This window comes from Podarcis liolepis (assembly GCF_965112155.1).
Source record: "Podarcis liolepis genome assembly, chromosome: 10".
Lineage (NCBI taxonomy): Eukaryota > Metazoa > Chordata > Lepidosauria > Squamata > Lacertidae > Podarcis > Podarcis liolepis.
Genome location: NC_139562.1, coordinates 3,003,156 through 3,018,085, shown reverse-complemented (window position 1 = coordinate 3,018,085; position 14,930 = coordinate 3,003,156). Strand labels below are relative to the sequence as shown.

General features: G+C 50.9%; 1 protein-coding gene across 11 annotated transcripts in view; it reads right to left on the bottom strand.

Annotated features, from left to right (window-relative positions):
- CPT1B (carnitine palmitoyltransferase 1B) overlaps nt 1–14,930 on the bottom strand; it is a 42,684-nt gene that overhangs the window by 1,209 nt on the left and 26,545 nt on the right. For all 11 annotated transcript variants that reach the window (XM_083461081.1, XM_083461084.1, XM_083461087.1 and 8 more), the window contains 12 exons: nt 14,161–14,238; nt 13,471–13,578; nt 11,983–12,067; nt 10,429–10,624; nt 9,695–9,880; nt 7,155–7,260; nt 6,484–6,600; nt 5,014–5,178; nt 3,550–3,684; nt 2,241–2,393; nt 1,922–2,035; nt 435–527 (listed from right to left, as the gene is read on the bottom strand). In XM_083461081.1, the coding sequence (XP_083317207.1) occupies nt 435–527; nt 1,922–2,035; nt 2,241–2,393; nt 3,550–3,684; nt 5,014–5,178; nt 6,484–6,600; nt 7,155–7,260; nt 9,695–9,880; nt 10,429–10,624; nt 11,983–12,067; nt 13,471–13,578; nt 14,161–14,238 (1,536 nt within the window). The remainder of the gene's footprint in view (nt 1–434; nt 528–1,921; nt 2,036–2,240; nt 2,394–3,549; nt 3,685–5,013; nt 5,179–6,483; nt 6,601–7,154; nt 7,261–9,694; nt 9,881–10,428; nt 10,625–11,982; nt 12,068–13,470; nt 13,579–14,160; nt 14,239–14,930) is intronic.

The window sequence follows — 14,930 nt, the reverse complement described above, 5'->3', positions numbered from 1 at the left end:
CACACCGCACATTAACTATGGAACTCACTGCTACAGGAAACAGTGACCCCCCCCCCCAAGTTGGATGGCTTCAAAAGAGGATTAGACAAAGTCATGGAGGATCATAAGGCTATGCTCTGTCTCCGAAGTTGAATCAGCAATGCTTCTAAAATAACCAGTTGCTGGAAACCAGAAGAGGGGAGAGTCCTCTTGCGTTCGAATCCTGCTCACAAGGTTTCCCACAGGCATCTTTGTCGGCCACTACGAGAACAGGATGCCGGACTCAATGGGCCATTGGCCGAATCCAGCAGACTCTTCTTATAACAAAGGGAGAGAAGGGCCCGTCCTGGACAGCAAAGGGATGCTCAAAGCGCTTTCCCAAATGGACCTCATCCCCGTAGCCCCCAGGAGACCCCAACCCTGCAGACCCACCCTGCCTCCCCAGCCACGCTCACCGTCTCAGGGCTGGAGAACTTGCTGGAGACGTGGAAAGTGATCAGGTTCTCTCCAGCAATGATGTAGGAGACGCCATAACCGTCGTCAGCCACCTGCAGGGAGAAGAGGGAGAGGCGCTGAGGCCCACGGCAGAAGTGGGGTGGCCAGTTCCACACCAGAGGGAAAGTGCACTAAAGGCAGAGGGGCAGTAGGGGCTAGTGGCTCCGGCAGATGTCAGAGGATGCCTGCATTTCAATGCCAGCTTCCTGGGGTCTATCATCAACAACAAATTTATTGTTTGTACTCCACCCAGCTGACTGGGTTGCTTCCATCATGTATAAAAATATAATAAAACATCACACATTGAAAACCTCCTGATACAAGGCTGCCTTTAGGTATCTTCTAAAAGTCAGATAGTTCTTTATCTCTTTGACATCTGATGGGAGGGCATTCCACAGGGCGGGTGCCACCACCGAGAAGGCCCTCTGCCTGGTTCCCTGTAACTTGGCTTCCTGCAAGGAGGGAACCACCAAAAGGCCCTCCGAGATGGACCTCAGTGTCTAGGCTGAACAATGGGGGTGGAGACACTCCTTTGGGTATACTGGGCCTTTGAGGCCGTTTAGGGCAGAGGTCAGCAAGGTTTATTTTGCCTGCGCCGGATTGGTCCTGCGGAGATCCCTCCGTGATCCCTCCGTGAGCCGGAGAGGATTTTCTGCGTCTGCGCAGACACAATTTTCGGTGTTTGTGCATGCACAGTTTTCGGTGCCACGGAAGCAAGTCCCCGCGTTGCGCCGCTCCTGTTTAGCGCAACACGTGAGCAGGAGGCTCGGTTCGGGGGAGGCTCGTGGGCTGGTCAAACTGGTTGCTGACCCCTGGGTTTAGGGCTTTTAAGGTCAGCACCAACACTTTGAATTGTGCCTGGAAACATCCTGGGAGCCAATGTAGGTCTTTCAAGACCGGTGTTATATGATCTCAGCGGCCGCCCCCAGTCACCAGTCTAGTTGCCGCATTCTGGATTAGTTGTAGTTTCCAGGTCACCTTCCAGGGTAGCCCCACGTAGAGTGCATGGCAGTAGTCCAAGTGGGAGATAACCAGAGCATGCACCACTCTGGCAAGACAGTCCGCAGGCAGGGAGGGTCTCAGCCTGCGTACCAGGTGGAGCTGATAAACAGCTGCCCTGGACACAGAATTAACCTGCGCCTCCATGGACAGCTGTGGGTCCAAAATGACTCCCAGGCTGCACACCTGGTCCTTCAGGGGCTCCATTCATGACCAGGGAGTCCCCCACACCTGCCTGCCCCCTGTCCCCCAGAAATGGGCCACCCAGGTTTCCCTGGGAATGTCAAGGAGTCAACCCGGAACCTTCTAAATGCCAAGCAGATGTTTGAGCTACGTCGGCTCTTCCTTTTAAACACCTCCATTGCCCCCCGCTCCCCTCCACCCACCCTGGGGTCCCCAGAAAGCCTTTTCCCATTCTCCCCCTGTCTTTTACACAGCGCCTACTCACTGGGCCGAAGCCCCCTCCTGAGGAGACGTGGTCCGGATTGGCTTCCATGTCGAACATTTTGATCTGCTGCTGGGGGGTCTGGCTGGTGGAGAGGCGCCAGGGCTCAGACAGCACCTACGGGCGGCAGGGCGGGGACAGAGTGAGTGGCGGTTCCACCCCTCTCTCACGCCCCTGCAAAAGCACCTGGGTCAGCAGCCTTCGCTGGACGTGCGAGGAGTCGCGGGACGCCAATCGCAGGGAGCCCCTGGCTGCGCATCAAGGCTCAACCTGCCGAGTCCAGGTGGGTGGGGAGGGTGGCCAAAGCCCCAAGTTGCGTCACCTTGGCGAGGAAGGGTGAGTCGACCCCCAGGTAGCGCGAGACCACGTAGAGGCAGAAGAGGTGCCTGTCGATGCCAGACCCCGTCATGGCCAGGCGGTACATGTTCTGGTGCTTCTCAGCCGCCACCTTGAACAGCCGCAGGGACTCGGCCGGCTGCAAGGGGGAATCAGAAAATTATGGAGTAAGCAGGTGGAAGAAAAAGGGGTTTCCTCCCTCTCTCGCGACACCAGAACTCGGGACATCAACATTATTTTTTTCTGGAGTACTATACAGATATATTTTCACACTTATTGTTTGTAGGCATGTGTGTAGAGGAGATGCTTATTAGACATTATCTTTTGATACGGAAGGGGGGGCATGTCTTCTTCACCTCCTTCTTCGCTACAATATATCCATTTATTTCCAATTGTCAATGTCAAAAGGGACTAAAATCTATAAAATTCATAGAAAATCAACGTGCCAATTTGCTCAATTTCTCTAGGACCCCATGACACCTCCCCTGTCCTCCATAATCCCTCAAGCAAGGTGTCAAGACCCTAATCCGGTCAAATCGCTCTGCCAAGCCCTTCCTCCGGGCGATGCCAGGTGACAGACTATGCAAACATGGACCATTGTCTTCTCAGGATGTGCTTATCTGCGCATATCTCCAGCTCTGCATATTCCCTCCTCCCTCCTCCATACGGTGTAACCCAACCTCTTCTTAAAGTATTCATGATGTAATCTGTGTAACCCAACCTTTCCTTAATGTATTCGTGATGTAACTGGGATGTATTTTGCACTGTATTCTGGGACATGGAGGGAGTTTCAAAAGTTCATGTCACCCCTTTCTCGCTGTTCAATCTCGCCTGGAACCTGTTGTGCAATAAACTTGGATCTTCTGTAGTTTGCTCCTGTGCCCGGCTGAGCTCATTTTCTTCCGCAGGGACCCGCGGACTTAGTCCGATGAGCTGGGTGGCAGAGCAGCCCCGCACCCAGATTTTACCGTAACACTTTCCTTCCTCACGTCTGTGAGTTCAGCAGTGCATCCCTTTGCAGCTTAAAAGGGAAGTTTTGATAGACTAGTTTTAGCCTTTTAGTTTAAATAATCTAGGATGCTTTTAGGCAGACTGTATTCTCCTGGGACCTATCTAGCAAACATGGCTCTTGGTTTGACTGCATTGTAAATATCCCACAATAATAGTAATAATAATAACAGAGAGAGTGGGAGGGAGGGAGAGAAAGCGCAAAGGGGCTTCTGAAAGGCAGGAGGGAAGGGGTCAGGATGAGGGCCAAGGGGGCACAGGGAGACCCTCGCAACGATGAAACTCACACTGCACTTTGCGTTGGACATGCTGCGCACGAAGGCTGTGGACTCACTGGTGCAGGATCGGACCGTCTCCGTCCTCCCTTCCCTGAAGAGCCGCGTCATGGAGGCCTCGTAGGTGAGGCAGAAGCGACCCTTGTCCTGGAAGAAGAGGCAGTGAGGACGTGGGCTGGGGGTCAGGAGAGGAAGCCAAACCTGACTGCCCCCAACAGGGCTGGATTTCGGTTTGATGAGGCCCTCAGCTACTGAAGGCCAACAACAAATGGTCGCTGCTTTTTGGGTTGAATATATGCTATGTGGTAATATATGGACCTAACAGGTATCTCAAGCCATTTGCACATGTCTCCGTGCAACCAGTCCATGCAGAATGTGGGCACCCTCTATATAGAAAGGAGCAAACCAGGGATATTTGAGGGCATAGCTGTCAACATTTCCCTTTTTTTAAGGGAAATTCCCTCATTCTGAATAGGATTCCTCACAAGATAAGGGAAAAGTTGACAGCTATGTTTTAGGGAGCAGGCTAGCAGGCGAGGCCCATGACTTACATCATAGGAGCCTACACAACACACAAACACTGTTGCTGTATGTAGGTTTTATTTTATTGGTTTTTTATCTTATATTTTGGAAATGTATATCCAGGTTTTCTTTCTTTTAATTTTTTGGGAGGCCCCAAGAGAGTGGGGCCCTAAGCTATAGCTTGTTTAGCTTATAAGTAAAGGACGTGGGTGGCGCTGTGGGTTAAACCACAGAGCCTAGGACTTGCCGATCATATGGTTGGCGGTTCGAATCCCCACGGCGGGGTGAGCTCCCATCTTTCAGTCCCAGCTCCTGCCCACCTAGCAGTTCGAAAGCACCCCTAAGTGCAAGTAGATAAATAGGTACCGCTTTCTAGCGGGAAGGTAAACGGCATTTCCGTGTGCTGCGCTGGTGCTGGCTCGCCAGAGCAGCTTCGTCACGCTGGCCACGTGACCCAGAAGTGTCTGCGGACAGCGCTGGCTCCCGGCCTCTTGAGCGAGATGTGCGTGCAACCCTAGAGTCGGTCACGACTGGCCCTGATGGGCAGGGGTACCTTTACCTTTACCTATCCATGTTTGTTAACTGATGTGGCTAAACGATTACAAACAATTTAGACTGAGTTTTAGCCCACATGAAAAACTTAAAACAAATCCTTACTTCCTGATGAAGATCCTTTGGACTATCATGTAACTTCAATAGAAAATCTTTAGAAAGGTTTTTCCTCCAAAAGCATTTCATTTTAAAAATCCGATTAAATTTTTTTTTAATCCAATTTAAATTTTTTAAAAAATTATTCGTTTTTATCCACCCTGGTTTGTGCGCCGCAGCCGTGAAGAAACCCCTGCTTTTGCACGCGGCCAGTTGTGCAAAGGTGAGCGCTGCATCCTGCACGCCCTTGCCCCCGATCCCACCCACCGCTGTTCATTGGGGAGGGGGGATGAGGGGGGCGCTTACCCGGAAATGCGCCAACTGCAAGGCAATCTGGATGAAGCTGTCTGGACTGGTCCGGCACTTCTTGATGCGACCTTTGCCAAACTCCATGAAGCGGAAGGAGTGGAAATCCACGTCGTCCGCCAGGGTCCTGGCCACGCGGTACGAAAGCTCGATGGCCTGGCTGCACTGCAAGGATAAGCTGGGGGGGTGAGAGCTTGGAGGGAAGCCCCCCACCCTGCCCCACGCTCTTGAGGGTGAGGAGGAGGCGCAACACCTCTCGGTCGGGAGCCAGAGAGCAGCATGGACCATGTGGCCCTGGAGATGTTCCGCACAGCGTCTGGCACTCCTCAGGAGCAAAAAATGGGGGTGCTGTTAACGGAGAAATCTGAGGGCTCCCTTGGACAAAAAACAAGGACACCAGCCAGGAATACCAGAGCAAACCAGCAGCCAGTAGGCTTGGTCTTTACTGAAGACTGTCGCGACAGGACTCCCACCTGCCACCAGGTGGAACAAGATGGAAGCCCCAAACAAAAGAGAGCCCAAACTTTTATTAGCTGCTAATCCCCATGTTAAGGGACGCAGGTGGTGCTGTGGGTTAAACCACAGAGCCTAGGACTTGCCGATCAGAAGGTCAGCGGTTCAAATCCCCGCGTCGGGGTGAGCTCCTGTTGCTCGGTCCCTGCTCCTGCCCACCTAGCAGTTCCAAAGCACGTCAAAGTGCAAGTAGATAAATAGGTACCACTCCGGCGGGAAGGTAAAGGGCATCTCCGTGCGCTGCTCTGGTTAGCCAGAAGCGGTTTAGTTATGCTGGCCACATGACCTGGAAGCTGTACGCCGGCTCCCTTGGCCAATAAAGCGAGATGAGCGCCGCAACCCCAGAGTCGGTCACAACTGGACCTTATGGTCAGGGGTCCCTTTACCCTTTACCTTTAATCCCCATGTTACAGCCCCCAAACGACATCACTAATACATCATGGTTAATCATGAAAGGGGAGGTCTGGTGGCCGTAATCTGAGCATCCTGGACCCTGCCCCATGGTTCTCCTTGCCCTCCACCAAACACCCATCAAGTGGAACAAAAGAGACATTTACATTTCCCTGTTTCCCAGCCAAGCTAATCACACCCTTTTGTCTTCATCTGGGTTGGTTCTTTCTGGCATGGCTACCTGTCTGGCACTCAGGTATCAGGATGCCAGGGATTATCACTCAGGCAGAGGGGCTGCTGAGGAGCTGAGCTCACGTGTCTATGAATTTCTGAAGTTTTCCCAGTGAGCCACTACATAGATACATTTATCACTGAATTCTTACATTTGGTATTGTGCAGCAGAGGCCCTTTGAATAGATAGGAAGAAACTGTGATGAAGTGCTTTGTGGGGACAAATCACAAAAGTGATTGTGCTGATTCTGGTAGTGGGCTGCATGTGCATGATATCTGCTGGAGGGGCAACCCCCCCAACCTATACATAAATTCCTGCAACAGTGCAAAGCCTACCTCCTCAGAAATGTCCCACGTCAAGCGCTGCGGCATGGGGAGGTCTGTGTTGGGCACCCCGTGGCAATGTCCGCTGCTGCAGTATCCCAGCTGGAACTCATCTGTGGCCAGCATGAACTGGGGAGGAAGGCAGAAAGGATGAGAGCTGGGCGGCGGGGGGGTAGAGAAGTTCCTATAGAACAGGCACCCCCAAACTTGGTCCTCCAGATGTTTTGGGACTACAATTCCTATCATCCCTGGCCACTGGCCCTGTTAGCTAGGGATGATGGGAGTTGCAGTCCCAAAACATAGTCCCTTATGTTTCCCTCCCCTTATGGTCTTGATTGAGGCTGCATTTTAAATTGCATTTTAACCTGTATTTTAAATTGGGGTTTTTTTTCTCTCCCCCCCCTTTCCCCCTATTATATTTTTACTGTGATTTTATTGGTGTTAGCCACCCTGAGCCTGGCTCTGGCCAGGGAGGGGGGGGGAATAAATAAAATTTATTATTATTATAAAACACCTGGAGAGCCGAGTTTGGGGGTGCCTGCTATAGAATCACAGAACTGCACAGTTGGAGGGGGCACCCAAGGGTCATCCAGCCCAACCCGCTGCAACGCAGCAACCCTCTCTCACAGTTGTTCGCATGGGGGAGTAAAAAAAGGAGGGACTCCTCCCTGCCTGCCTCTCACCTCCCAGAGGTGCCCCATGATGGGCGCGTCGGCCCACGAGTGTTCAGCGTTGGCACCCAGCTTGCCATTGCGATACACCACCAGCGTGAAGGACTTGTCAAACCACCTGCAGAGAGAACAACGACTTGAGTTAGAACGGGCCAAGGCTGGGGCAAGCCAGGCAGCCATAAGCAGGGCCAGATTGAGGTTGGATGAGACTCTCAGCCGCTGAAGGCAATGGGGCCCTTGATATCTCCAGCTGTCCTTCATCAACAACAAATTGTAGCTGTTTTTTTCTGTGTTGAATGTATGCTCTATGGTCACTGATGGACCTCATAGGTATCTCAAGCCATTTGCACAGAACGTAACATGTATTTTAACAAAGTGATGGTTGAACTGAAATACAATTAAGAAGAAGTCTACTAATAGTGAAATAATTATTAAGCTCTAACTTAACATGATTTTTTTATCCATAACAAACTTAATAATGCAAAGACATTGGCATTTGGCAATAACAAAAGTTCCTTTAGAAATACAATTTACAAAGACTCATAATCTAGTCTCTAGAAACTTGCTATAACATAAAACGATAATAGGTGTAAATATATGATGCAAATAATTAAAATATCCCTCTGGATGTGGCCCAATCGCCTTCTCAATCCGGCCGCCGGACGGTCTGGGAATCAGCGTGTTTTTAGATGAGTAGAATGTGTCCTTTTATTTAAAATGCATCTCTGGGTTATTTGTGGGGCATAGGAATTTGTTCTTTCCCCCCTCAAAATATAGTCTGGCCCGCCACAAGGTCTGAGGGACGGTGGACCGGCCCCCTGCCGAAAAAGGTTGCTGACCCCTACACTCTAAGAAGGCAGAGGTGCGATAGCCTTAGGAACATAGAGGAAGCCCAGGAAGATAGAGAAACATGGCAGCCAGTTGTGGGAGCACCTGCCGCTCCCCTGAGCAGTTGGCACCTGGAACAGGTGAGATCCCTCAGAGCAGCAGGTGGGCAGGTGTGTGTTCTGGGCTGCTCAAAGAGCTCTTTTCTTCCCTGCTCGTCAGGGGAAGGGTATTTATGGGCTCTGGGCAAACAACCAGGAGCAGAAGCGTCACACCAGGTGCCCAACGGCTGCCCCTGGCGACTCGTGGAAGCGAGCCAAGCCACGCCTGCACATCCCTACCCCAAAGGAATTCAAGAGCGAGTAATCATGGATCAGGAGTGAGGACTAGGTATATGCACTATATTGTTTTAAACTGATATTTGGAGAAAATCATGATAATAGTTGTTGTTTTAAAAAGAGCTGGCAATTTATCGTGAATCAAGTGTGGTATTGGAAAATCTGGGGGCAGTCTATGCTTCGCCCTTGCTAAATCTGCCCAGACTCCTTCCTGCCTCCTGCAGGCAGAGAATCACCAGAACTGGCCGTGGCTGAAAAGACAAGCAGCGTTTCCAGTTTCCCCTGCCTACGGCTGCAAATCTCAAGAGCTGGCTGGCAAAAGAAGTCAGAATCTATCTGCAGCCAGTGGTCTGGTAGATTGCTTAAGAACGCTGGTCCGTTCCTAGCAGTGCCAGATTTACATATAAGCTAAACAAGCTATAGCTTAGGGCCCCGCTCTCTTGGGAGCCCCCCAAAAGTTTAAAGGAGAAAAAAACTGGATGTACATTTCCAAAATATAAGACAAAAAACCAATAAAATAAAACCTACATATAGCAACAGTGTTCTGCGTTGTGTAGGCTCCTATGATGTAAGTCATGGGCCCCACCTGCTAGCCTGCTCCCTAAAATATCACTGATATCGACAGTAGTCAATATCTGGAATCACTGTTCCGTGTTGGACATCATATTTGCTGAATACACAAAGCTTCACAGCTTGTCTTTCATCGCACACAGTCTGGTACCCAGCTTCCTTTAAAGATTTTCAGAGACTTTGAGACTAAAGATTTCGTTTTGTACTTGTTATGGCTTGAAGGAATTCTATAAAGATTGTCTATTGTGTATGTATATGGTCATTGTGTTGCCTAGACATTGCTGAAGAATATGTAGAAAGCACAGTAAGGTGAATGGGAGGTCAAAAGTGTGTGTGGAGTTAGCAGCTTTGTTGTTAGTGTGTCTGCAGTTGTTACTGACGTACTATTCTTTTTCTTTCGTTCGTGCTGTATTATGTAAACTGCTTTGCTACACACAGCGGATGCTTCGGTCGCGAACGTGATCCGTGCGGGAGGCAACCCATATACGCATGTGTGGGTTGCAATTCGGCGCTTCTGCACATGCACAAAGTGTGATTTAGCGCTTCTGCGCATGTGTGACCACCGAAATCTGGAAGTAACCTGTTCCGGTACTTCCGGGTTTCGGCAGGTCAGTAACCCAAAAAAAAAAAAACGCAGCCTGAAACGTCTGTAACTCGAGGTATGACTTTGTGTGTAAAATTTAGAGAAAACAATAATAGTAATGAAAAGATATATCTTGATGTTGAAAATCAGATTCCGCCCAGCCCTAGTGAGGACCACAGCGGTGGCGCTCGGAAGGGAGTTCCAGCTGGGCAGGTGAGTAGACAGAGACCCCTTACCTGTCGTAGCATCTCCCGTGCAGGAGGCTCTTGGAGTAAAGGTCCAGGCTGTCCTCGTGGTCTGGGGAGAAGCCTTGCTCGTCCTCATCCAGGGTCAGGAAGAAGGCGGCTCGCTCGATGCAGTCCAAGGAGGCCTTGTTCTTCCCTCGGCTGAAGTATTTCTTCCGGGCTTCGGCCCACGGACCCCTGGAATATAATAAATAATCATAATCATAATCATAATTATTTATACCCTGCCCATCTGGCTGGGCTTCGCCAGCCACTCTGGGCGGCTTCCAACAAAAGATTAAAAATACCGTATGTTTTGCTCTATAAGACTCACTTTTCCCCTCCTAAAAAGCAAGGGGAAATGTGTGTGCGTCTTATGGAGCGAATGCAGGCTGCGCAGCTATCCCAGAAGCCAGAACAGCAAGAGGGATCGCTGCTTTCGCTGCGCAGCGATCCCTCTTGCTGTTCTGGCTTCTGAGATTCAGAATATTTTTTTCTTGTTTTCCTCCTCCAAAAACTAGGTGCGTCTTGTGGTCTGGTGCGTCTTATAGAGCGAAAAATACGGTGCATTAAATTGGAAAAATACATTAAAAGCCCTAAAAGGAAGAGGAGAGCAGCCAAGTCATCCCAAAGGAGGCTCCTCCATCTGGGGGGGAAATAAAATTCTATTGGGGGAGGGGCCTCATCTGCTGAACTGGGCGGGGGGAGAGTCCCCCCTGCCCCCCTCCTCCGGCCGCAGCGCTTACCGTTCCCCGGCAGTGAGAGCGGCCAGCCGCACCTCGTTGGGCTGGGGGGGCGAAGGGTCGTCCAGGATGCGCTGGAACTGCATCTCTAGGTCACGAGGGGAGAGCAGCTTCCCCGCCTGGTAGAGCCACAGCTTGTAGAAGCGGCCTTTGTGGAAGACGGCCAGGTGCCTGCTGTCCGACAGGTGCAGGAGGTAGTCTAGGGGCAAGAGAGAGCCAGGATGAAAGCAGGCCTTCCTCGCATATCATTTTTTAATTAAATTTTCTGTTTTACAATTTAAAGTACTGTGGTCTTCTTCTTCGTCTTCTTCTTCTTCTTTGGTGGTCCCTCATAGCTGAGCACCGTGTTTTTCGCTCCACAAGATGCACTTTTTTCCTCCTTAAAAGTAAGCGGGAATGTCTGTGCGTCTTATGGGTCGAATGTGTGGTCGGTCGCTGGCTCCCTTTCCGGCCCCTTGCCCAGGCCTCCATGTTCTGCAGACGGAGGCCGTTTGTTTCCCCAGCGACATGGGACTGGCTGATTAGATTATCTGTCTGGAAACTGTAGAAACGGTTCCCTTTCCTTGCCTAAAGAAGCTACAGAACTGTGAGCTGAACCCCATAAAAACAGGATTTTTCCCCTTTGCAAAGTAAGCTCAACAACTTTGAGCTGATCCTCAAAAAAAGGGGGTTTTTCCTCTTTCCTCTTCTAAAATCTAAGTGCATCTTATGGTCAGGTGCGTCTTATGGAGTGAAAAATATGGTAAGATTGTCTTCCATAAACACGGTTTTAGCAGTGAGTCCATAAGTGACTGTGGAGGCCAGTTCTGGATCCACACGTCCTTCCACAGTGGGGACATTGGTTTCCGGGCAGGAGTTGATCACGGTGTGGATTTGCCAAGTGTGCCTTCCTCTTAGCACCTTTCTCCCTTGCGTCCTGAGTTTGAGTGTCTTCAAAGCCCATGACACCTTTGGTCAAGGCTTTTCTCCAACTGGGGCGCTCGCAGGCCAGTGTTTCCCAATCATTGGTGTTCATACTACATTTTTAAAAGATTTGCCTTGAGGGAGTCTTTGAACCTCTTTTGTTGACCACCAGCATTACGCTTTCCATTTTTAAGTTCAGAATAGACTAGTTGCTTCGGAAGACGATCATCAGGCATCCGCACAACATGACCAGTCCAGCAAAGTTGATGTTGAAGAATCATTGCTTCAACACTGGTGATCTTTGCTTCTTCCAGTACACTGGCATTGGTTCGCTTGTCTTCCCAAGTGATGTGTAAAAATTTTGGAGATTCCGTTGATGGAATCTTTCAAGGAGTTGGAGATGGCGTTTATAAGTGGTCCATGTTTCACAAGCATATAGTAAGGTTGGGCACCCACGACCCCAGGCACCCACAGTTGCGGGACCAAGCTGGCACTCCCGCAGAGAGTCCTGAGGGCCAGGCAGAAAGGTCCACAAGGCTGCTTTTCCGTACCGCACCTGAGGAATTTCAGTGCATCACACCGGTGAGCTGGCAGATGGCCCCTGCCCCCACTCCGCCGTGCCACCTGCTTCATGCCAGCCTAAATGCCACCCACCTGCCTCTTCCCCAGGGATGCGGGTCGTGTTGAACATCCTCTCCATCTGGTAGGAGCACATGGGGACCAAGCCCAGCGCCATCACCTGGGGGCAGGGAGAAGGAGCGTTAGCTGCTTATTGGGTTAATCAGTTTTCGGTCCGGCTGCTGGCGAGATTGCTAAGGGTAGTAACATAAGCCAAAAGTTAGCATCACATCTTTAAAAAAATATATTAAAAACTACGGGCTAGGACCTGGGAGAGACCGGGGTTCAAATCCCCCCCTTGGCCATGAAACTCATCAGTTGGTCGTGACCTCTCAGCGTCGCCTACCTCAAAGGGTTGTTGCGGTATAAAATGGGGAGAACGATGAAACCCACCTTGAGCAACTTTGAGGAAAGAAGGGGGGCATAAATATACGAGGGGAACTTCCACCTTGAGAAATGTCATGACGTGGCATAAAAATTATTTTAACTTCTCTTGGGATCCTCAGGCAGGACCCTCCAGCGTGGCAAGAGTTGGCCTGTCTTCTGTCCAGAGAGCCTGTGAATCAGGGGCATGTCTTGCAGGCAGGCAGAGGGAGTGGAGTGGAGTGGTTGGAGCAGGGGTCAGCAAACTTTTTCAGCAGGGGGCCGGTCCACTGTCCCTCAGACCTTGTGGGGGGCCGGAATATATTTCGGGGGGCAAATGAACGAATTCCAGAGATGCATTTTAAATAAAAGCACACATTCTACTCATGTAAAAACACGCTGATTCCCGGACCGTCCGCGGGCCAGATTTAGAAGGCGATTGGGCCGGATCTGGCACCCGGGCCTTAGTTTGCCTACCCATGGGTTAGAGTATCAGACGCCACAACAGTCCCGCTGTTCGCAGCCTTGACGGACTCTCAACGGAACAGTGTGTTAGATCTGATGCCACGCTGACATTCACTAGCAAATACCTTTTGGGTTTCAAGGTTTTGAAAATGGAGGAGCACATTGGATTCGCAAAAATAGGGGGACCTAAATTCCTGGAAAATGATGTATGGAAGTGAGAGCTGGACCATAAAGAAGGCTGATCACCAAAGAATGGATGCTTTTGAATTCTGGTGCTGGAGGAGACTCTTGAGAGTCCCATGGACTGCAAGAAGATCAAACCTCTCCAATTCTGAAGGAAATCAGCCCTGAGTGCTCACTGGAAGGACAGATCCTGAAGCTGAGGCTCCAAGACTTTGGCCACCTCATGAGAAGAGAAGACTCCCTGGAAAAGACCCTGATGTTGGGAAAGATGGAGGGCACAAGGAGAAGGGGATGACAGAGGACGAGATGGTTGGACAGTGTTCTCGAAGAGACCAGCATGAGTTTGACCAAACTGCGGGAGGCAGTGGAAGACAGGAGTGCCTGGCGTACTCTGGTCCAGGGGGTCACGAAGAGTGGGACACGACTAAACAACTAAACACCAAAAATTCCCGGATCCTTCTTTCGGGAGCCCCCCATCCCAACCTCCAACCCCCTTCCCTGGCCCTGACTCACAGGTGGAAGGTCCTCGTGATCCAGGCGTCGTCGGTACAGCATGATGGAGTGCACAGCATTGGCTGCCCGGGCCGCCTGGTTGTGGGTGGGCGTCACATACAGGAAATCCTGGCCGAGGAAAGAGGGTGGGGTCAGAGGTTCAAAAGCACGTCAAAGTGCAAGTAGATAAATAGGTACCGTTCCAGCGGGAAGGTAAACGGCATTTCCATGCGCTGCTCTGGTTCGCCAGAAGGGGCTTAGTCCTGCTGGCCACATGACCTGGAAGCTGTATGCCGGCTCCCTTGGCCAGTAAAGTGAGATGAGCACCGCAACCCCAGAGTGGGCCACGACTGGACCTAATGGTCAGGGGTCCCTTTACCTTACTGGGACACCTGCCCATAGTAGGGGCAAGGAGTGGGGTGGTGTGGGGCTGGAGCCCTCCTGCACTCTGCCTGCTTGGTGGCCAGATTCCAGCCGGTGGGACGGAGACCTGCCCAGTGGCGTAGCGTGGGTTCTCAGCACCCGGGGCAAGGCAAGTAATTTGCGCCCCCTAACCCGTGGATTTTAGCACTCGAGTCTCTTCCGCGCCCCCCCCGATGTTGCGCCAGGTGCGGCAGGCCCCCCCTGCACCCCCCACGCTACGCCACTGGACCTGCCCCACCACCAGGAAGACTCCCCCACCCCACGAAACACGCCCCCCACCCTACTCACCATGACGTAGTAGTTGCTGTTCACCATGATGGGGCTTCTTCCTCGGAGGTAGATGTACTCCTCCCACCAGTCGCTCACCTGCCGGAGGTACAACAACACCTGTCACAGCCCGGCCAGGTGGGCAGAGGAAGGGAGCGGCAATACATAGGAACACGGAAAGACCCCGCAGGATCAGGCCAGCACCCTCTTCTCAAAGGGGCCATATGGGGAAACCCACAGGCAGGATGTGAGCACAATTCTCCCCTCCCGTGGTTTCCATCCAAAAGCATTATCCCGGAAGCTAGAACAAAGCCATCCTGACAAGCCTTTTGGTCCTCCGTGAATTTGTCCATTCCTCTTTTAAAGGCATCCTCTTCTCCCTTGCCAAGGTCCCTTCTGCTCCCGGGACTTTCCAGTTTGGAGAAAAGGCGAGTGATTGGGGCATGACAGAAGTTTATAAAAAAATTAGGCACGCCATTGAGAAAGTGGATGGGGAAATAAAGCGTCAAAATCGAGATGTGGAAAATAGGGAAACAAGGAGGAGAGGCAGGACTGAGATGTGGAGATATGCTTCAGAGATCCAGACCGTGGGGAGCTCCGAAAAATTAATAATTATAATTTGGACTATAATTTGGTTATTTTAAAATTTTAGTTTTTAATTTTAATTGGAGTATTATGATTGGATATGTTAATTGGATGTTTTTATTAGAAAATCAATAAAAATGATTTATAAATAAAAAAAGAGAAAGTGGATGGGGAAAAGCTCCCCCCCCCCAATTTCTCATAAAACT